Here is a 23188-nt window from a genome sequence, read left to right as displayed (position 1 = left end):
GGTTGAGTACTGTTGCTTAGTATTCGTCCTCTTTTTGATTGAATTTGTGAAAAAATCCATTGACTTTGTATTCTCAGTTCTTTAGTATTTATTATTTTATGCGATATGGCAACCATTTCCAAACCGACCGAATGAAGTAAGTGAATGATCGAACGAATGAGTTGGATTTAGTTTCAGAATTCAGATCTGCGTTTGTCACGATTATTGTTAATAATTTGCAGAAAAAATCTAAAGAGATACTAAAATTCAAGAGAAATAAGAAATTAACACTTGTCTGGTCTGAAACGTAAGTAATGACTTTACAATTTTGCCTCAATTGTCGGTTAATAATACTTATAGGATTCTTACCACGCTGTCAAAAATGGTCAAGTAAATAATGATATTTTCTTTTCCCTAATTCCTCTATCCGTATCTTCTAATATTTACAAATATATAAGATGAAACTAATAATAGCTTAACCGGTCCAAGAACTCTGTACTGATGTCAATTCAGTTTTTTTATCAAGTTTGACTCGTGGTTTATTCTTTGTAAGGATTCCCTAATTAATGCAATCAATATAATTTGTTTACTAAAAATAAATCTTTTTGTAAAAATGTTTCGTACCTTGTGAAAATATTGTTAAAAATAATCTTGTGTGTTAGAAATCACTGCATAAGTGTCAGTTATCAAATGCATTTCCAAAAAATATTAAAAGTGTAATTGGTATACAAAATTGATTTGAGTACTTTCCCGCGTTTTTAGTGTCATTGACTTTATATTGAGCATTTTGACCTTTTCCTGTGGGGTCAATATCCTTGTTTATCTCAACACTTGAATTTATGCCCACAAAGTGACCACAGAAGACGACCCACTGACCAATATATTTTTTAATTTCAGGTATAGAAAGCAGACTCATTAGATTCTATAACCAAATAATAGTTTTAATTAAAAATAAAGTAACATAGTAGTTATAAATAAAATGTTGTTATAAAAGTAATTGCTCAATATATAAATAGAAGTTAGTGTTATATTATATTTATTGAAAACAGTGTGTTATAAGTGTAATAAATGTGTGAAAGATATCCGGGGTATTTGTTCGGAGGAACCCCTGTCAGTAGTTGGGACAGGAGTTTCAATTCACTGGAAAATGTAAGTACTTTTGATATCATATCATCTGTATGAAAATGCTTATTAAAAAGAGAAAAATATCCCCTCATTACATTTTCATCTTTTTTTTTTTTTTTTTGTATTAGACTAGTTTTAAAATGACATTTCTTATTCACTGAATTAGTCCAATTTATACTAATTGGAATGACCTCTGATGCGTAAACATGCAGGTTTATGATATGGATTCATATTATACAAAAAATATAATTGTCATTTTCAATGTATTTTTTTGTACACAACATATTGCCAAATTCAATATGTTATTAATGCATCATAAATCCAATCATGATAAAAAATATTTTTTTTAAGTATTCAAGTTTCAAACTTCTAACAAACTTTGATGAAAACATAAGTTTTCTGGCTAGTGAGAATTAAAAGTAAAATTGATAGTTTCATTATTTATCTATGCAGCTCTAAATAGTTCAAAAATAGCTAATCAGGTACTCTTTCTAAATTATTATTTTTAGAATTTATGCCATATAGATTAGCGAGTTAATCTAGATGGCTTAATATTTGAAAAGTACCAGTTTTTGTTATTTATTTGAAGTGCAACTGTTGCGATTTTTTCATTATCTAACTTTATTTCAAATTTATCTTTTTCTGTCTTGTTCTTGTGATTCACTGGTAGATTGTTGGCTTGATTGTACAATAATCTGTTGCCTTTCCTATTTTTCATGTAAGTACATTTAATTTTATACTTTTGGAGTCTCCTACGTAGTATATACATGCCCCCTCTTACACCTACATTCACTCATTTGACCTAAAAAAGTCAAGTATTTCCGATAAGACCAAAAATTTAAGTCACCATTACTCTGGCTTACTTATTTTCAATTCTATCTACAATTGGTCATTCTATTTCATCTTTATAAAAGCCATTCTACATTCTAAAATAAAATTACAAAATTATTTGTAAGGGCATCCAGAAATTGAAACTCAAATCTGACCTATCTACTTATCTACGCTTTCTTTCATGAAATTCATAGTTATCATATGCCAATTCCTTAAGGAAAGTCACAATAGGCTGACACAGTTTCAGACAATAAAAGCACAGATCCATCAAATATTTTGGCAGTTGATTCGTAAAATAAAACAAATCATTATGTAATTTGATCTAATACAAGGAAAAAGTATGTTTTACCCCATTTTGATTAAGAGTTTTAGAAAGCAAAGGCAGTTTTTTTTTCATATAACACAACATTATATAATGCAATATGTTAGCACATTCACATACATATTCGTATTGCAGGCTACAACAATAAATACTGATAGAAAACACCTACAAAATGACTTACAAAGTTATGGAACCTAGGACTTTATGCTGATCAGGCACAATACAAAATTGATAAAAAATTGGAGTAGTCCAGAAGTGCGATCCAAAAGTAAAAGTATGTAGTACGGCCATTGGCTACGTAAGCCCTTGCTTACATTACAAATCGGGCTATATCTGAGCTTGAATATTAGCATACACCCCAGCCCAGGCTAATAGTATTGTTTCTTTTATGAGATTATATCGGGGTCGCGCCCTAACGAATTTAATTTTCGCGCGCCAGGCCTACTTTGCTGTGTACAAAATCCGTATTAAAAAAGCCATACCTAATGACACTCCAACAGGCCATTATTAATGAGCTCTGTAACTAACGCTTTAGTAAAGAGGCAAGTTCCATTTTACATTGGAAAGTTGCCAGCATGCTTGTAGACAGAACGCCAGTGCGAGATGTAGGGTGCCTGCGGTTGTTTGGGATAATAGAATTTTTATTTTTAATTGATTGGCAACACAGAATTTTGTACACGAAACTAGAGGACCCCTTGATGCCCCAAAGTAGCGTCTTCCTACGCATAAAACCTTTATTGGACTTCAAATTGTAAAAACACTCAAAAAAGAAGATTTATTCTAGGCTGCACAAATCTAGGTAGAAAGATTAGTTTTACAAGCGAAATACCTCAACCTACTAACCTATTTTCGCCTGTGTTTTATTCATATTAAATTACCATTGCGACAGTTTACGTTAAGCCAATAAATATAATTCTTTTGGCACGAGCGTCCCATAGTTTCGCGAGGGCTTGAAAAAATAGGTTTTACACTCCGGCCTGTAGTTCTTTGGAACAAAACATGCCAGAATGCCAAGAGGTCACGTAGAGTAGTATCTATTCTATTTATCCCGCGTGACCCCGAAGCATGTTTAACCTACATCTTAGAGTAACCATTGCAGTTGAATATGTCATCGATTGCGGGGCCTTTTATCATATTCGTTTCGTACCACGATCTGATAGTGCAGTTCGCGAATTCCGAGCTACAATGCAAGTATATTTTGTCGGTCTTAGAAATAGGATAGGGGAAAGTCGGCCAAGGGTTTATACGTAAAAATTAGCTGGTAACGCAGGAAATTGATCTGTCAAACAAGTAATTATTATGGCAATTTCTTTTGGTTAAATTGTAAGAATGGTTGGAACTTTAAGATTTTTGATAAAAAATAATAAAATTAAAAACAATAACGCACGCAACAGCAATTCAGAACAAACACTGTTTTGATTGACTGATTGTTACCTAGTTAATTTTAATAAATGGTTGAAATTCGAGGAAATTAATAGTTTGGAAGTTAAAGGCAAACAGTTCTCAGAATATTTTCTCTTGATAGTCCTGACTGAACAGAGGTTTGACTCATTGCCAGTTTACAATAGCCAGAGGCAACTGTATAAGTCCTCACCGTTCATTATTTGTGTCCATAACGGATATACGTTCTTTGAAACAAAATAAAATGCTTCTGAGTAAAAATGCTGATATTATGCCCTTGTAAACCCATGAAATATGTCCCCCTAACACCAACTCCTTTAATTAGACCTCCAAGGGAGGACTTCAGAGGTCGCATTATTAATAACGACGTTAATAATGGCGTACGCTACTTATTCACGCACTGGCCCTGAATTGTGATCCCATCTAGTCGGCTATGCACACGATCTTTAACTTTGCACGAAGAACTTAGACGGTGGGGGAGTGTGTAACTGCCTTGGAAAGTTTACTTCAGAAAACTAGCAATGAATCTTTGGAAGTCATGAATTCTAAAAGATTTTCACTTCGAGATTACAGCTTCTCGCTTGCTCTTAAATCACATTTTAGGCTGGAATGTGTTACTATAATGTTACATAGTTTGTTTTATATCAGGTGTAAATCGAGTGAGTTAATCTAGTGGTAGGTACCGTATACAGGTTTTTAGGTCACGGCCGCTTGTATTGCCCGGTTTTTTTCGTTTGATTGTGAAGTTTACCGGCTCTTGTTTGTTCTAAATTGACACAGCCCGGCCCTGATGAATATGTATCTTGTACGATGTGCCATTCATATTGTACAATAAAAGAACCGAGGCTTTGCCGAAAATTAGGAGATAGGCGTTTGGGGTCATTTGTTTTGTTTGGGTTGAAAGGTCATTTGTTTGTATGTTTATTACCATTTTTCCAAAAGCTTACCATTTTAAGGAGGCTGTACGTGACAAATCCTATTGTTTTCTGTGGTTATAGCATCTGTTAAAGTGATCTCAAGCTAGCATATTTTGCCGCCCCCATATTCGGTGGGTTTGCCCTACTCTTTGTGTTAAAAAATGAGTTTACAATGTCTATATAAATATTGTAACGCATACACATTATTAAGATGCCATAGCTTGATCCGATATATACGTATATATTTTTTTAGCTCTTCCACGTGCGTATACGCGCGAGATGGCGCGTGTAAACGCTTCCTTATAAAAATCGAGCTTATAACAAACGGACTTCATGATGAAATAGCTCCAAGCTTTCCGAATGTATTACTCGACATTTACTGAAAGAAAAGCTGCTCGTCCTATGATAAAAAGCTTAGTTTGCATTTGGCAAGACTATACTTTTGTAGGATATGACAGACAAACGTCTGAACGTAATCCTTTTGAATTGCCTGTGAGGGCTTTTAGAATGACGGCCTTTTATAATCCTTTGGAAATTCTAATCTTGAAAAGCTTTCGCCCGAGAGAGGTCAATGTCGGATTTTATCGACTGTCTCTACAGTTTTCCTCTGGGTACTCCCGTTTGTAGAGATTTCTCACGCATTCCCGTTATTTTGGAGAAACCTCGCGCTTTGTTTGACTTATGGATTGTGCTTAGTTTTCTACCAAGCACGATACGCAAATATTCGCCTAAGGAAAAGTTAGAATGTGCCCTATTAAAATGTTAATGAAGTCTTTGATACTTCTATCAGAGCTTTTAATAGAATTACCAAAAGACTTAGTCTACTCCACAACCATATGACAAAGTTTAATAAATAATATCAATGAGTGTTTAGGAGCGAGAGCATCTGTCGCCATTATTGCGGTCACAAGTTGTAATGGTCCTTTTGCGTCGGGCATGATTAAGCAAAGTCCTTTATTTTCATTATTTTAATTGATTTTATGGTGATTATTCGTCTCGCTGTTTTACGATACTTGTGTAAGATATAATTAAATTTGCGTGTTAGGTTTTTGTAAGATTTTAATTAAGTTAATAAAATATATTTTATGAGTGTCGCGTGGTAATTAAGTAAATAATTAAGACAATGTTGGAAGCAAGTCAGTTGAAACTCTAAAGTTTAATAAAAAAATCAAGTAAACTTAATATCAGAATTTTCCAAATGGAATCAAAAAGATAAAAAGCTATTTCCAAAAATTTCGGTCTGCAATGTTACATCTGAGAACTGACCTTCATAACTCAAAACTTTTCGAAACTTTTAAGTATTTTTCTTCAACGTACTTGGTAATGGAATTTCAGTTGGTACTTCTAGGATTGCGCATTTTATAACTAATTCTTGGCTCCGTTCGTGCGATAAGATTTACGGTGTGTCTGCCCAACGGTTTTCGAGTTGCACCGAACTAAGTCGGTCAGATCTCTATGTACGTTTATGTAACCCTACGTATTATTAGACGCCTTTATTGTTTTCCGGCATAATTAGGTTAATATGCTGGATCAAGTTAATTAGGTAATGGTTTTTGAGATTTATTGAGGATTTTTCAACTGAGACACAATTAATTGGACATTCAGTTAATAGCGAAAATATTCCCAATATGGATTATCTTCCTTTTCTATCCCTTTTTGTTGAGCTGTTACTCCGCAAAGCCTTGAATAGACAATAGATAGCAATATTATACATAGCAATATTAGGTCAATCGAGTTTGCCCAAAATATCATAACAGCATCGAGTTCCCGTGGGGATGTATCTAATTTCACGCGTCTGAAGCTGGATGGAAACTAGTTTGGATTATTTCGTAGTTACAACAAAATTTTCCCGAGCTTTAGCAAATTACTCACAGATTTTCCAAAAAGATACGTACCTACGTATCTTTTTGGAAAATAAACACTATGCGTGCAAAGTGGTCACTATAGGTCAAAGGTTGGCTTTCTGTAACCTTCTAGTAATGTAGATAGATCGACCTGATTACAGATAAGTGGTTATTTTTGTACCGGTACTTCAATTGATTTTCTTGAGCCTTGGCAAATTACAGACGCCTTGAAGGACTCTCTGGAATCCTAAATGTAGCCAATTGCTTAGCCTTATTTATTTATATACTTTTTGTGGGTTTGAGCCCTTACTTATTTGATTGATTTTCTTTTACACACTTTTGTTTTAGTTCTTCTTATTCTGCTAAGGACTCGTTCTGACGTAGCTACTACTTGCTCTTAAGCGTGCCCTCTTCATGCTCATAGAACCTCTTACCCGTTTCATCACATTATTTCGCGATCCTTGTCTTTAGCACATGTTCAATGAAATATTCATGCCCAGTACAAATGCAAGTTCAGAATGCAAAAACAAATGACAGTCTACATTCGATCCTGGTTTCCACATTCCAGCAAATCCAACAACAGTACCGGGGGAGGGCAGGCGCCGGCGCGCGCTGCTGGGGCAGCATGTCTGAAGGGGGCGGAGTCTCCGCCGCCGGTGGGGACTCGTGCAAGACCAACCTCATCGTCAACTATCTGCCGCAGACCATGACCGAGAAGGACTTGTACGCGATGTTCATGACCATAGGACCCATTGAGAGTTGTCGGGTTATGAAGGATTTCAAGGTTTGTTGCTTTACTTTTTAATGCCTACGTAGAGAGAAGGGGCGGAGTCTCCGCCGCTGGTGGGGACTCGTGCAAGACCAGCCTCATCGTCAACTACCTGCTGCAGACCATGACCGAGAAGGATTTGTACGCGATGTTCATGACCATAGGACCTATCGAGAGTTGTCGGGTTATGAAGGATTTCAAGGTTTGTTATGCTTTTTTATTCAAAAAGACTCCGCCCCTTCTCTCTAAGTAGGCGAGTCTCCGCCGCTGGTGGGGGACTCGTGCAAGACCGACCTCATCGTCAACTACCTGCCGCAGACCATGACCGAGAAGGATTTGTACGCGATGTTCATGACCATAGGACCACCCATTGAGAGTTGTCGGGTTATGAAGGATTTCAAGGTTTGTATCAGTTTTGTTAGTGAATTTTCGGTCTTTTCAGGATTCTTAGATTCTTCTTCTTCTTCTTTCTCCTGCTCTGTTCCCAAATTTTACTTGGGGTCGGCGCAATATGTCATTTTCTTTCATTTTCCCCTGTCACTCGTCATACTGACACTCACTCCCTTCCTATTCATATCATCTTTCAGGCAATCCATCCGTCTTTTCTTAGGTCTTCCTCTTCCTCTCCATCCATCTACATTCATACCTAGCACACTCTTTGTTGCATGCGTATCATCCCTCCTCATTACATGCCCATACCACGACAATCTTTTACTTCTCATCTTTTCTGTAACTGGCGTTACTTTCAGACTTCCTCTAATGTAATCATTCCTCACTTTATCCATTCTTGTAACACCACACATCCATCTCAGCATTCTCATTTCTGCTACATGCACTCTCTTCTCATCCCTCTTTTTCAATGTCCAACACTCCGATCCATACAGGACGACAGGTCTAATGACGGATTTGTAAATTTTGCCCTTCAGTTTGAGGGGCATCCGCGGGTCACAGATAGCGCTAGTTACCTGTCGCCACTTCATCCATCCAGTATTGATCCGATGCGTAACGTCCCTGTTCACCTCACCGTCACTTTGGACGAGTGAACCAAGGTACCGGAAGTCGGAGCAAACTGGTAGGGGCATGCCGGCTAGGGTTATGGTCATGGGTCCTGAAATACCACCAAAATCACAATGAAGGTATTCGGTTTTGCTCCTGCTAACCTTTAAACCTACTGTCTCCAGTCTCAGCCGCCATGCCTCCAATCTACTCTGGACCTCTGGCCCACTCTCCCCCACCAGAACAATGTCATCGGCGACCATACACCAGGGTGCCTCCTCCTGTATATCTGCCGTTAGCGCGTCCATTACCAGCAGGAAGAGGTACGGGCTGAGAGCCGACCCCTGATGTAAGCCAACACCTACACTGAAACTGGCGGTAGTGCCCGCTGTTGTGTTGTTGTGTTGTTGCTGTTGGTCTAGTTGTCGCATATGTGGCTGCTGAGCACGAGGTCTCGGGTTCGATTCCTGAGTCGGGCCGAAATCGCTTTGTGGGTTTTAGAAGACTTTCACAAAGCAGCCCGGAGCCTGGAAGTTGGTGATTGATACACCCGTGCATCGGAGAGCACGTAAATGTCGGTCCTGCGCCTGATCTCTTCTCCGGTCGTGTCGGATTGCCGTCCCATCGGGCTATGAGAGTGAAGGAATAGGGAGTGCACCTGTGTCTGCGCAAATGCTTGTGCACTATAATATGTCCTGCGCAGTTGGCTAATCTCCTTACATGAGAACAGCCGCCGTAGCCGATAATCGGCTAGGAGGTCATCATCCATCAGTGCCCGCTGCGGACCGGACTTGTGTACTGCATCTGCCGTACATCGCTCGGATCAACTGCACATACTTCCCTGGTATACCTTTCTCCTCAAGGGCCCACCACAAAACCTCACGAGGCACCCGGTCATATGCCTTCTCGAGGTCAACGAACACCATATGCAAGTTTTTGTGTGCACCCCTGTACTTTTCGCACAGTTGGCGAATACAGAATATAGCGTCCGTTGTACCCCGGCCAGGCATAAAACCGAATTGATTTCGTGCGATATCACTCTCTTCTCTCAGCCTCCTTTCAATAACTTTCTCCCACACTTTCATACTATGTGACATTAGCTTTATTCCTCTATAGTTGTTGCAATTCAACACATCACCCTTGTTCTTAAAAATGGGCACCAGGAAACTATTGCACCACTCGTCTGGTATAGTTTCCTCTTGCAACAACTTATTGAAGAATAAAGCCAGCCATTTCCATCCATCCATCTTTAATAATTTCGACACTTCCACTGGTATTCCATCTGGCCCTATCGCTTTTCCATTCTTCATTCCATTCACTGCTATTCTGACCTCATCCTCATATACATTTCTGACCAGGCCCTCGTTCACCGCTTTATGATGGAGCACACCGCTCCACTCATTTTCTTCATTCATCAGTCTTTCAAAATATTCCTTCCACCTACCTTTAATCTCCACATCATTCGAAAGGACCGTTCCATCTCCATTCTTTACACACTTTATCTGGCATACATCTCTTGTCATTTTCTCCCTAGATTTAACCAATCGGTAGAAGTCGTGTCACCAGCTGGGCTATCTAGGGAGTCATACATCTTCTCGTGCGCTTTTGCCCTTGAAACAGCCACAATCTTCTTTGCTTTCTTACATTCATCATATTCAGCTTTTTTTTGTGCTTTTTCACTATCATCATTGTCTTCCGTCCGCTGCCATTCCTTGAATTTCATCTTCTTTTCCTTTAATACACTCTACACTTCTTCCACCCACCACCAAGTTTCCTTCTCTATCGCTCCATTCCCTTTTGATTCTCCTAGAATGCTTCTTGCCGCTTTACTTATACACGTCGCCATTCCACTCCAGCATTCATTCACATTCTTTTCATTCATTTCTCCCATTTCGATCATCTTACAAACCACCAGATTATGCCGTTCAATTAGGTATTTCAATGCAACCGCTATTTTTGTGAAGAACCTACCTGGACAAGTCATAGTACATTCAGTCAAGTACTCTTAACTTAAGATGAAAAAGAAAGTTGTGTTATGGAGTAAATGGGGAAAACTCAGCAGCCATTAAATAAGAATCTAATTCTTATTTAATGACTGCTACTCATTTTCCACGCTACTGTCTTGATCCTTTGTTTTAACTTACTGACTGCGTACTGAGAACTGAGTAATGTTGGTTCCAGACTGGCTACAGCTATGGCTTCGGCTTCGTGAACTTCACGCGAGAAGAGGACGCGGCGCGGGCGATCGACACCTTCAATGGATACCAGCTCAGAAATAAACGGTTAAAGGTAGGTTATTTATAGATATCTGTCTAGTGTCCTATATTTTGCGCAATTAAACTGTTTTTCTTTCTTCTTTTCTTCTTTCTTAGTGTCTTGATATTAGGTATTTCGTAGAATCTTCTTAATCGATAATATTTTTCTCAAAAAGCTATCTGGGAGTCATTTTAAACAGCACAAACTTTTTAACTCTCTCTACTCTTTTTCAGGTATCATACGCGCGCCCTTCAGGGGACGACATAAAGGACACGAATCTGTACGTGACGAACTTACCGCGCGCCATCACTGAGGATCAGCTGGAGACCATATTCGGCAAATACGGCAGGATAGTGCAGAAGCATATACTGAGGGACAAGAGTAATGGGACGCCGCGTGGAGTCGCTTTTGTGAGGTAAGAACAGTATCTTTAGAGTCCCGATAGAGTTTCTCTAAGTGATTAATATACTTGTGCATCGGAGGCCCAGTAAAAGTCGGATTTGCCCTTGTTCTCTCTCCGGTCCGGATTTGAGAGTGAAGGAATAGATAGTGCTCTTGTGTCTGCGTAAATGCTTGGAAATGCTTGAACATTCTTATTTAGAACATTCTTATATTTACCCAAGCATTTCTTAGACAGAGTAGCCACCGTGGCTGGGTATCCGCACAGATGCCATTTAGAGTTCACTAAGTGCCTCCATCAAGACAAAAAAAGAACTCGACAAAAGGGAGGCAGGAGGAGGAGTCCAGGAGTCTGCAACTTTTGCGTCAATTTTGTTATTGATCGGATAGGTTGTTTTTGAAAAGATATCTGTTTTTGTAGGTCGTTGAACACTTTTCTTACTTCACCGAAAGCTCGACGAGTGGATAATTTCGTTTCCCTACAGTAACTACAAATATCCTTCTATTTATTTTCAGATTCGACAAGCGTGAAGAGGCACAGGAGGCGATAGCAGCGTTAAACAATGTGATACCAGAGGGCGGCACTGAGCCACTCAGCGTTAAGGTATGTAACGCCATCTATCGAAACACTTCAGTAACATTTTGTAAAAGTGATTGAAGTATTCGATTGCTAAGAGTGAGATTGCTAGGGGTGTGTTAAATTTCGTTGCTCGGTGTTGTGAACTTTCAAATCGACTAAATTGATTTAGTCGAGTTTGTTTCTCTCTATTAGAAGACTATTAGACATTTTATGCAATTTCTTCTTGAGAACCTGAACCCCGTTAGCCGAAAGGCTACTCGACTTACTACTGACTTCATGTCATTATAGTTAACGAAGCACTAATCTTAGCGTGAAATAAAAGTAAGTAATTATTAAGATACTCAAAAAAAAAAGCACAACCGTATCTATGCTTCAGCCTAAGCAAGTTGTATCTTGAAGCTTTTTATAATAAATAAAAAAGTGCTGACATTCTCTTTGAGGACTAAGGAACACAAAAAGGGCCACTGGAGCTTGCAACCTGTATATGTCATCTCTTGACTTCAATGCTTAGCGTCGAAATTACTATTAGTACAGAAAACTAATCTTCTCACATCTCATCGTACTGTTTCAGAATAGGGTTGCCAACATTTTTTTAGGTCAAAACTAGTATTTTTTTTTAATAAACTGAGAATTAAAAAAAAAATAGCCGGAATGAAAACTTCGGTCTCCAAATTACACTAGACTAAATCTGATCTGATTTTGCCAAAGTAATATTTTTTCACTTCGAAATTGTGTTCAATATATTTCTTGAATATAAAATATGTACTATATTGAATTCACCATGAAAAAAATAACGGCTCATTTTTTTAAATATACCATATTGTGTTGGCAACCCTACATAAAGCAAGGAGTCGGGCGCTATTGGCGGGGTGGGGTCTAAATTGTGTTGTCTGTGTACAGCCCACGAGCAGCGACGCCGTACTGCGCCGCTCGGGCACCGTCCGCGCTCACAGCCGCCTGCGACTGCACAGTGACACAATGGTGCGAGCTAGGCTACCCGACAGACACACGGGCGTACAACCCGGCCGACTTTACTTGACACCTGCCTCCAAATTTGCCAACAAATCCATAACTATTAACAATAATTTATGTACCTATTTAAACGAGTAATATTTTGTCCTCAAAGTACATGAAATTAATGGCATGTTTACCTGTCAACTGAACTTTACGATGACGTCGTTCGAGCCAGGTGTCAAGTTAAGTTGCCCGTGTAGTACCACGGAGAACAAAATCACTAGCGGAGATGCCATAACGCAAAATCGAATAAGAAATGGCGAGCCAAAATGCGACTGTTCGGTGGACTAGGAACGTTACTACTTCAAAATCAAAATCATTTTTTTTTATTACAAATAGGCCTCTTACACCTTCTTTCGAACCCGCCCATTTTTTTTTCAAAATGAAATCATCCCTCCAATAGACCGATCGCTCAAAGATTGGTATCGATTTGACGACGAAGGAACCCGAACATCTCGGTGGGTCTAGCAGCTGATCGTATGTTACTTGACCTACCTTCCTTAAGGCATCTCCGCTTATCTTGAAATCCTTCGTGGTCGTACTTCTTTGGACGTTCTAGATAGACAACCTTGTGTCTCTGGCCGGGTAGCTCCAAGTGCCAATTACGTCATTTTCTCATTGCTCATTTTTTTTTTCTTTTTGTGTTCAATTTTAAATGTGGTCTTGCTACTTTTTCTCGGTTGTGCTGTTTTTCGATTAGATGCTTCTTATAGTAGATTTTATTGGTGTTTTTGAGGGAGGTGTTTTATTTACTTTTCGGTGTCAAGAGAATGTTGAATGAATGACGCAATGGCTAGGCCAGTATCAAATAGTGACTTTAAAAAGTGGGAAATGTTAAAAAAAACGATTTTACGAAACCGTTTTTCGTCCTGGCCATTGTGTACTTTTTGAAATATTTTTGTCTTTGTGGATATGAATAATATTATGTTGCTTTTTTAAGCGTTTATATACGATGTTTTAATGCTTAATTAGGGATTTATGATGGTTCCAGGTGGCCGAAGAGCATGGTAAGCAGAAAGCTGCTTACTATGCGGGATGGGCGGCGGGATTCCACCATAATAGAGGTGAGTAAGTACTTATCGATAATCGAGTAGGACTAGTATCGATATGTGGTTTCTTCACTTTTTCTTAAATATTGACTAATATTTTTGCATATTCAACGAATCTGGTCCGAAATAGGTTTTTTTTATATGTGTATTTTATTGTTGTTTTAAATTTGAATGGAAGGTAAGTACTATGTCGTTAACATAAGTTCTTGTGTTATTCTATGATATTTTCGGAAAGGAATACTTAATAAAAGTGTGTGTACTTCAAATATACATTTTAAATCGCCTGTGCACGCTGCCTCGGATAGCCTCAGTCCACCACATCCCTCAACGCCATCACAGCCTCGACCAACTCGACATGCTGCACAGCCGGCAAGATTACACGACCAACTACGGAATGTACGGCGGCCTGTCCAACCGCTACCTTCGCCGCGACTACTTCAACCAGCCCTCTTATATGAGCCATCACCGCCCATTTTGAAAAGGGCTTTACTGTAAGAAGTTCCGTCTAACCGATTCAAGGATATAGACGGAGAGACTTTTCATTTTAGTAGTGTAATATAGTGTTGGTGTTATATTTAAGTGTTTGTGGGAGTTTTTGAGGAGTGGGTATGCTGTTGTATATTGCGGATTTTAGAATAGTTTTTAGTGTTTTTCTTTTGTTCTGAATTCGACTGCGTTTTCCTGAAAGTGGTTTTTGTTTGCGTATTTTAAGTGATCACACTACGGCTAGTGTCTTAGCTCATCTGTATTTGGCCAATTTTCGAAAACATTTTCGTTTCAAAAAGTTTTACTGAGCAGCGAAATAGCTAACTTCAGATTAGTAAAGGTAGGTCTATTATGTGATGTTCTGTTTGACAAAATTTAATTATACGTCCTACCACCATTTCGGCGTAAGTTTTAACTGTAAGAAAATTTATAATTAGTTAGTAAAAGTGTTCTCAAAAATTCCCACAACAGTTCTTATGTAAGTGTGGTTTAAATGTTAATTTGCGCTTAGTTCCCCCCTCCATTGTTGAATTCCTAAGCTTCTTATATCTAATCTAAGATAGAAAAGACTCCTATGAAGTATGGTAACGTTTGACGGAGTTGCCAGTAACGGGAACAGATTTTGTTGCCAGACTAAAATTTTTTTCTCGTTGTTTATGCTCTGGCCACGACTGAGGCGCTGTTAAATAATATTTTAAAATTGAAATTTTGGATAATAAAAATTACTTCGTGTTGGGTTGAGAAAGATTGACCTGTCCATTTCATTTGTTTTGATTAAATCTCTTGATTGAAAAATTAATATTTTAACAATTTATTTTCAAAACATTATTATGAATTAAACTCCAAATTCCTATTTTAATATTCTTACATTTCATTCACTTCTCATCTTATTTCCGGCTCAGCACAAGATATAAAATTAATATTTATAAAACTAATCTGAAAGTTATACTATAAAACTGAGGGACCCTGTCTCAGCACAAAAATCCTGTTATTGAATTTTTCTAGATCTTTCTAGATTCTAGACGTCTCATAGTGAAGCACTTGCAGCGTTTACCAATAGAGAATGTTTAGACACGAAAATAATAAAGGACTTATGTATTATATTAGTATTTGTACTCAATTCTACAATAGTTTCGGCTTTCGATTTTACACGAAAATGATATGTTTCTTATTCTGCGTTAAAGCCTCGTAATATTTTTATTCGCCGCCTTGTTTAAAATTAGAAACTATTTTGTGCCATTTCGTATGTAGATATTAAAACCAAAATATTTTTGCTTTACCTCTAAGTTCTTTTTAATTGTAAGCTATCGAATATTGTTAAACTGAACTGTAACAGAATATGTATGTCTGACACTACGAACGAAATCATTTAATAACATAAGTTGTGCAAATGTCAATTTATTAATTTTATCTTCGTAATGTTGTTCACACAAATTGAATTCATTTATTAGTAGGAGATATATTTTTATAGTTATATAGCATTATTCAAGTCATGAGTGCTTAACCGGATAAGTATGTTGTATGCAGACAAATACAAATTGTAGAAATATACGCTGGCTTAATTTAAACGTCTAGTATGCATTATTTGTATAGTCATACACGTAGTGGAAAATAATTTGCAACAACTCTATGCTGATAAGCTTAAAAAGCCTGCTTTGTTGACACGTTATTGCGCAATGCTTTGCGCAAGAAATGCGCAGTGTTGCGCAAGAAATGTGCAGTGTTGCGCAAGAAATGCGCATTGTTGCTTACAAGCTTCTCGGACTATATTTTATTTATATAAAATATTTGTGTGAACAACATCACCAACTTATCGGCTTATGAAAACATATAATGTGCTCAATAGAAATAAATATATTATTGTCTGTTAAACAGCGTTGTAGCTAGTCGTTTGTATAAATACAAACATTTTCACTAGTTCACTATAAAGTATGTGATCATTGACCCGGTACGCGCTTGTATCTAGATCTTATGCTGTTAATATTAATTTGTTTTAACTAGATGATAATATGGTTTAAGCACTGTATTGTTATATTTTAGGCTGTTGATCTCTATATAAGTTACCGCTGCGGGAATTGTGGATTGCGTTAAAAAGCGATGTTAACAAATGCAGTAGTTTGAGCCTTGCTTTAAGTATGCGTATTTATATGTAGTGCTTTAAACAAAACTGAATACTGCCGCAATCGCTTTATTGCACCAATTGTCACAGACTATTAATATTGAATAATTAAAGCAGTTTCTTGAACAGACATGTCGCCTACAATCCGTTCTACAAATTCCAGATTATCGCTTTTTAATGTGATCCACATTTGCCGTTAAAGTTGGCGTTTAGTTACTAAGCTTTGTATTTACACATTGTTGCACTAGATAAGTACAAAATATTAAGTTATATAAACACATTGATGTTAGTTTGATACGTAATCGGAAGGCTTCTGACGTAATGAACGCTTATTTTTGACAGATTTCAAATATTAAGCTTTTGCTTTCACAAAATAAACTCATTAACATGAGAGCTTAGCGGTTATAAGCGCTTTATACTTTGGCCAATATCGATTTTAAATTATTCGATTCAATATCGAGTTTTTGCCGATTCTATATCGATTATTTTATCGAGCTTTTAACAATAGCAGCTGATTAAAATATATTATTAAAGTTTCGTATATTTGATCTAATGTTTGTTCGTCTTTCTAGCGTTGCCCCGGCCTGCAGCCAGGGCTCCGCTGACCGACTAACTCTACGCATCGGTCTAGCGCGTCCGGCGGCCATATGCAATCGCCATCTTTAAATTGTGTTAATGCTGTTTGAGACATTTGTTTTAAATGTTTAATGTATTTTTTTTTTAGTTTTTTGTGATAAGGTTGTGTTTTGGTTGTAAAACTGGTGTTCGTCTGGCAAGTGGAGTATTAACAATGGTGTTATAGAGTTTTTTTAAGATATTATGGCAGTAAGATGTAAGTCTATAAAAATCGAATCGACATCAACATCAAGAAATCTTGAATTTTACCCAACACTTGATAGCCACCATCCAATTAGTCTGTTTGTATGTTTTCCGAAATGATTTACAGTTTGTGTCAAATTTTTCATTTTAAGTAACTTTAATGTAACTTGTACTGTGTGTATGAAGTCAATTTTGAAGCAGATATTTACCTGATTGAAATGAAATGTTAGTACATAGTTCTTTTGCCAGCCAAATGACAGTACACCAAAACCTAACACCAGCTAAGAATATAATAATACGCGTTCATTACGGCGGAATTACATTGACAATATGCAGCGGTGATCAGTAAGTTCAATAGTTCGGAGTTTACCAGTGTTGTTCCCGTATCGACTACGTTCCTATTCTATATGTGATGGGTGTCCGGACATCGTGTTAACATTTAATGAGATTTTAGTAAGGAGGCTGGTTTGAAATTGAATTTAAAAGTAAATTGATATTTTTTTGTTGTACAATCTTGATACTTTTTGGTCGTCATTTTTTCGGATCAAATTATTCGATTCTCGATTCACCTGGCTACGCATGGCAGCACTTTTAACTCTGATTCAATGTTGCCATATTAATACTGAAAAAGATGGTTATAAATCAAGGGATTGTGTTTAAGAAATCTGGGTTCAAAATTACTTTTATTCATCTGATATTTACGCTCTGAAACTATTGCATTATTATCATCAAAATATATAAAAATCTAGTCAAACTTAAAATTGTAAAAAAGTGTATAAAGTATGTATTAAGAAAGAGAGAGATAGATAAACCGTCCCGATACCCATCACATGGTCTCGTCCCTTCCTAGGCTAGTGACTGTATATTGTACTACGTAGGTAACTGTAGACTCTTGATAAGTACTCGAGTTCAGTGGGGATAAACATATTATATCCAGTATTAAAGTGCGTTATTATAAATTATTGAATGTAGTCAACATTAAAAAGTAAGCCGAAAGAAGTTTGTATCTGACAAAAGTCTGACTGTCATAAAACTGTTTCGTATACTCGTTTAAATATTATGACTTGTCCAAGTGTGAAACTGATATTAAAGTTCTGAAGTGATTGCATTTTCTATGGATTAAATGGACGTTTATAAGTAGTTTATTTTGTGTGAAGGTTGTCTAGGTACTTATTATTTTAGATAGGTTTTTCATAAGTATGTTCCTATAGGTTAGTTTACGATTATTTATCGAATAAATGAACAGAATTGCTGTCTCTTGAATGACGTGATATGAAAATGAACAAGCGTTGATAGCATCAACAATTCAATTATTTTTCTAGGAAGCAGTATTTTTGGATAGTGCTTGAGCACCTCTAATTTTAGGGAATTATTTAAAAATAATTAATAATTTTATTGCATGTTTATGACGATTAAAATTTAGTAATATCTTAATTATTTAACAATTTATTAGTGCTAAGTTCTTTTAATTGCATTTCTTACGACATTTAAGTTTTTAAGTTCTATATTCCTCACTGAACACGGAACGTAGGTCTAGAATGCTAGAACTAGTTTCCCAATGTGAATTGTGCCTAAATAAAGCGTATCTCTAAGTGATGTACTATCGGGTTCACCAAGTCTAGTGTTTGACGAAATTTAAAACTTGTTAAAAGTTAATATTTAAAACTGAACACGTGTAAGTAGGGTGCTGTTCTCAAAGAATGTTTGGGAATTATAAATAACAATATGCTATTAAAATAAAAATGTTGTAAATGTAAGCTTTGGTCATGGGAAGGCACCCAATAATTGTTTACGATAAGTGTGACAAGATTAGGAATGTGATTGTATGAGCGCGACTTAGAAAGGAGTCCAGATGTGTGAACATTTCTTTGTATATAAACATTCCCATATAATTTAACTCATAAGTTTCTACGATAAAATTGCGATGAGGGAACAAGATTTCCTAAAGGCACGTTCAAAAATGCGTAAGTGAAGTTGTCGTACTGCCCTTGTAAGACCATTTCGCTTTTATTATTAAAATGCGACTGATATATTGTGAATATAAAAATGTTACTTCGAATTAGATACGTCACGATTATAAACTTCCAAAGGACAGGGGTGTGTACAAATAAAATCGCTAAATACATTTTGTAGGTCGATTCGCTGTGATAAGCGATTTTAAAGTCATTTAAAATTAGTGTCCAAATGACTTTTGTATATTAAAAGAAAGTGTGTTTCAAGCTTTTTAGTAAGTCCTCAAAATATCCTGTCATGAACAATTTAAGACAATCACCTTCGTCAATCTTGTAGCGCTTATAATATTTTTTAAATAAAAAATTGTTAAATAAAAATGTCTGCGTGAATGCTTGTCGGTACTGTTGTTATATTATGTGGCTGTAGTTATAATATATTGTGTGGCGTCTGTTAGTTATAATACAATTTAATTTTAATATTTATATTAAACTATGCATGTGATGTGACCATGTTTTTCTATCCAATGTTGGTACGCGACTAGAAATACGGCCTATTTGCAACCATACTCTTCATAACAAATTGTTGTTAAAAAAATATATAATTTTGAATTTAGAATATCGTATAATGACAACATTTATTGATGTCTAGAGAAATAGATGTGTTCTAAAATTGAATTAACGAATAGTGACTTGAAATAGTTCGTATTTTTAGTCGAGTTTGCTTTTTAGCATCTTAAATATCTGTTATCACTATAATTGGCCTTATGACGATTATTATATGAAATTATAATAATTTAAGTTCTTACTTATGATAATAATTCAATTATTATTATTACGAATATTTTAGATGTTATAATGATATTTGTAAAACTAATTATTTATTAGTATATTGTACTATTAGTGGTTAATTTGTCATACATATATTTGACTGTAAATTACTTATTTATTAATGTTGTAGTTTTCGCTTATCGAGAGAGGAATATATGAGATTATCGATATATTTAATGAAATGGAATATTCACCAATTATTTTTATTTACTGATGAATAACTATTGAAGTTTAATTTTCATTGTTCTCCGCGATATTTAGTGAACTCACGCAAGGAATGTATTTTTTTCTCAACTTTCATTATTCCTAATAAAATCTGTATCTACAATGTTTAATAAATGTGACGGGTTCACGAGGCAATTTACTGCTCTCTCACGAGCAAGGAATATTGTCACATTATATTGAACAATGTAACTTTGCCTATATAGCGTTATAATGTTTTAAAATTTACAAAAAAAAAATAATATGAAAAACTTTTTAATATTATGAAATAGTATTTTGTGATTGTATTAAAGTGTACGTAAAAACTAAGGTTAGGTCGAACGAAAATGCAAAAGTATTCTTCCAAACTTTGGCCAAACGATAATAGTGATGTATAAATAAATATTATTCATGAATTTTGTATTTTTAATACCACATGTTTTTCAAATTATTATCACAGACAAAAGATATAATCGATAAAATATTTATTTCAGGTGATTATGCTTGGACATGCGGTAACTGCATGATGCCAGATCCTTGGGACAGGTTTTCATCGCCCCCCTTACCAGGCAGTCACCCCACCACCCCTAGGAATGGCTGCCGCCCCGGGGTCTGCGTCAACAACCGAGTGTACCCCCCCAACTTCGTAGGCAAGGGGGCCACACGACCGAACAGGGGTAGAAACCTCCCGTGGGCCCCTAATTTTGGTGCCGAGGACCGCTTTAAAGGTCAGCGATGCAGAAACGCGCCGTCGCCATATTGGTAACGGTTATCGCGTTTGAAAAAGGCGTACGGTTCCACGTTTGAAAATTCAGACGTTTCGATTTGTTAATGGTTACCGATTTTACATGAGGTTTATGCTGGTTGAGCATGATGAAAGAGGAAGGTAGCTAAGTCAATGTTGACTATGAAACAGATATTTAGTATTGACTGCGAAGTTATGATTAGGATAATTCCTCCTACCTTTCTTCGTTATAAATAAACTCTTAGACCCAGTACAAGAAGTATAGATCGGTCCGTAGCATCGAGTATAGAGTGGTATATAACTTGTGGGTAGTTGTGAATTTGATCTCAATACTTTGTAAATAGTGTGAGGACGAGAGCTGAGTCAAATTGTTTTAGTAATCAGCCTTCATACTTGGACCGTACGAAGCAGACCTTTTCCAACCTGATGAAATGGCCGATCATCTTTTTTGAAACATTGAAGTTTAGAAATGGCTGGCCCAAAGAGGCTTCTTAATGGTGAAAAAGTTTGAAGTAACGCTTTCTGCCTTCGAATTAGTTCTAATAATATGAAGTTTAAATAGTATCGATACTATTTTGTGGCTGCCTCTGCGGCTCTAATCGAATGAATTTAATGTAGGGCGTTTTATTAAGACATCATAATTCATTGCTTATGATTTGTGCAGGCACTGATTAGGATCTGGAAAGAAAGACGCCAGTGTTACATGTCTGTTCAAAAATTATCTTTATATCAAGAAAGTTTGCTGTTATATTCTACTTTTTATGAGATGTCGACCATTTTATCCGGTAGTCTGTGACTTCCACTACTTTATGCAGTGTCTTAGATATATTTTGAAGTTCCTAAGTTAGTTTAAATAGTTGTTACGGAAAAGTTTTGCAGTCTGTAATCACCAAGTGGTTAGTCGCAAACAAGGAGGTTTTAAGCTGTCTATGGTCCAAGTATGTTTTTCTGGTTATAAAGAATTGTAAATAAGGTTGTATAATTGTGCGTGTGTCTTAGTCGATTTAAAACGTAATGAGTTTTAATGCATTGCCGTTGCAATTTGATATTTAAATAAATCGTGAGGAAAGAGTTACGGCTCGCGATTCATTTTTATAATCTAGGCAAAACGTACTAGGTAAAATGTGTTTGCACATTTTAATTGTCATGCATTTTTACGTGGCAACATTTTTTAAAAGAGATTTTTTTTATCTTTTTAAGAGGCTCATAAAATTGTTATTGATATGAACTTTGCTGTCTTACTTCATAACGTAAGTGACAGCTAAAATACTCCTGAAATGTTTCCACGTAAAGGTGACAGAATATATTTTTTCATAATTTTAACCTATAATTTTTTCTGACTTTGTCACGAAGATGATTTGTTTAGTTTTGCTCATGTTTTTTGACGAGTAACTGTTTCGTTTTCATCTCATAAATTTTGGTTTATTTTGTTATTGCAAATAACTTTTAATATTTTGCATTTCATTTAGTGTTAGATGTTTTGGGTTCTTTATTCAATGTGGTAGAATATTTTTGATGCCGTTTATAACTATCAACCACCTTTGCAGAAATGAGAACGTCCTCAATTGGGATGTTTTTTTTTTCTAGCATCATACTATTTGGGGGATCGAGATAGCGTATGTGCATCTCTTAAAAACATTTTTGGATAAAGTTTGTGTTGTTTTGATTCACGAAACAAACTAAAACGAACTATTGTTCTATTTTACGTCATAATGGTGCCTAGTCCGGAAGAGATTCTTAATATGAAATAATAATATTTAAGTCCGTGATGAAAATAATGAAGTAAATTAATAATTTTGTCCAATCAAAACGGTAAAGTTCGGTTACAACGGATATCCACATTGAATGAAGAATAACATTCTATCCGTCAGTTGCACAAAGGTCCATTAAAGTGAAAGCTTTTTTAAATCTATTTCTATATCTTTCTTTGTCAACAAGATAATAAGTGATAGCAATAGATTTAATGAAGCTTTAATTTAATGGACCTTTGTGCAACTGACGGTTAATATGTATTTCCTCACGTGTAACGTAAGTTTTTTTTTGTACATTTTGTGTATTTTTTTTGTAACTACGATTTATTATTACGTTGCATTGAGTTTGTTTATTTCTACAAGAATTTCTTCTATTTGTATAACATTATAAATGTTATAACACTGTTCGTTTGTTTTATTTCAGTTTTATAGTTGGTTTTGTTTGCTGGTAGCTTAGATATACCTATGCTTGATAATCTAAATAAAATGTGGATATACCTACACATATCTGTGGCTCATAAAATGAATATAGGGTTTGGGTCCCTTGATAAGAAGAAAAATCTGTATAAAAATTAAACCCTACATCAGTGGCTCCCATACTTATTTTGTCTAATGCCCACTTTGAGAATAAATATTTTTTTAGCGCCCCCATTTTTAGGGTTCCGTACCCAAAGGGTAAAACGGGGTCCTATTGTTTTCGCTCCTCTATCCGTCCGTCTGTGACCAGGTGGTATCTCATGAACCGTGATAGTTACAGAGTTGAAATTTTCACAGATGATGCCGGTTCTAACTCTACTAGCGCCCT

At 36.1% G+C, this 23188-nt stretch overlaps 1 protein-coding gene across 3 annotated transcripts; it reads left to right on the top strand.

The window, feature by feature from the left end:
• The first annotated feature begins 150 nt into the window (after window positions 1-150).
• On the top strand, window positions 151-22788 carry LOC124639474 (sex-lethal homolog). Of its 3 annotated transcripts, none has more exons than XM_047176849.1 (8): window positions 151-286; window positions 877-1128; window positions 6988-7203; window positions 10366-10473; window positions 10674-10855; window positions 11356-11443; window positions 13425-13497; window positions 20382-22788. In XM_047176849.1, exons 2-8 carry the CDS (start codon window positions 1048-1050, stop codon window positions 20651-20653), a joined length of 1020 nt encoding a protein of 339 aa, XP_047032805.1. In that variant the 5' UTR covers window positions 151-286; window positions 877-1047; the 3' UTR covers window positions 20654-22788. The 3 variants fall into 3 exon arrangements, with proteins under 3 accessions (XP_047032805.1, XP_047032806.1, XP_047032808.1); XM_047176850.1 differs by lacking the exon at window positions 20382-22788 and adding an exon at window positions 13788-20303; XM_047176852.1 differs by lacking the exons at window positions 13425-13497; window positions 20382-22788 and adding an exon at window positions 12320-12618.
• The last annotated feature ends 400 nt before the right edge of the window (window positions 22789-23188 follow it).

The sequence above is a fragment of the Helicoverpa zea genome, chromosome 19 (assembly GCF_022581195.2).
Source record: "Helicoverpa zea isolate HzStark_Cry1AcR chromosome 19, ilHelZeax1.1, whole genome shotgun sequence".
Taxonomy (NCBI): Eukaryota; Metazoa; Arthropoda; class Insecta; order Lepidoptera; family Noctuidae; genus Helicoverpa; species Helicoverpa zea.
The sequence above is the reverse complement of the archived record's forward strand: the minus strand, read 5'-3'. Positions and strand labels throughout refer to the sequence as shown.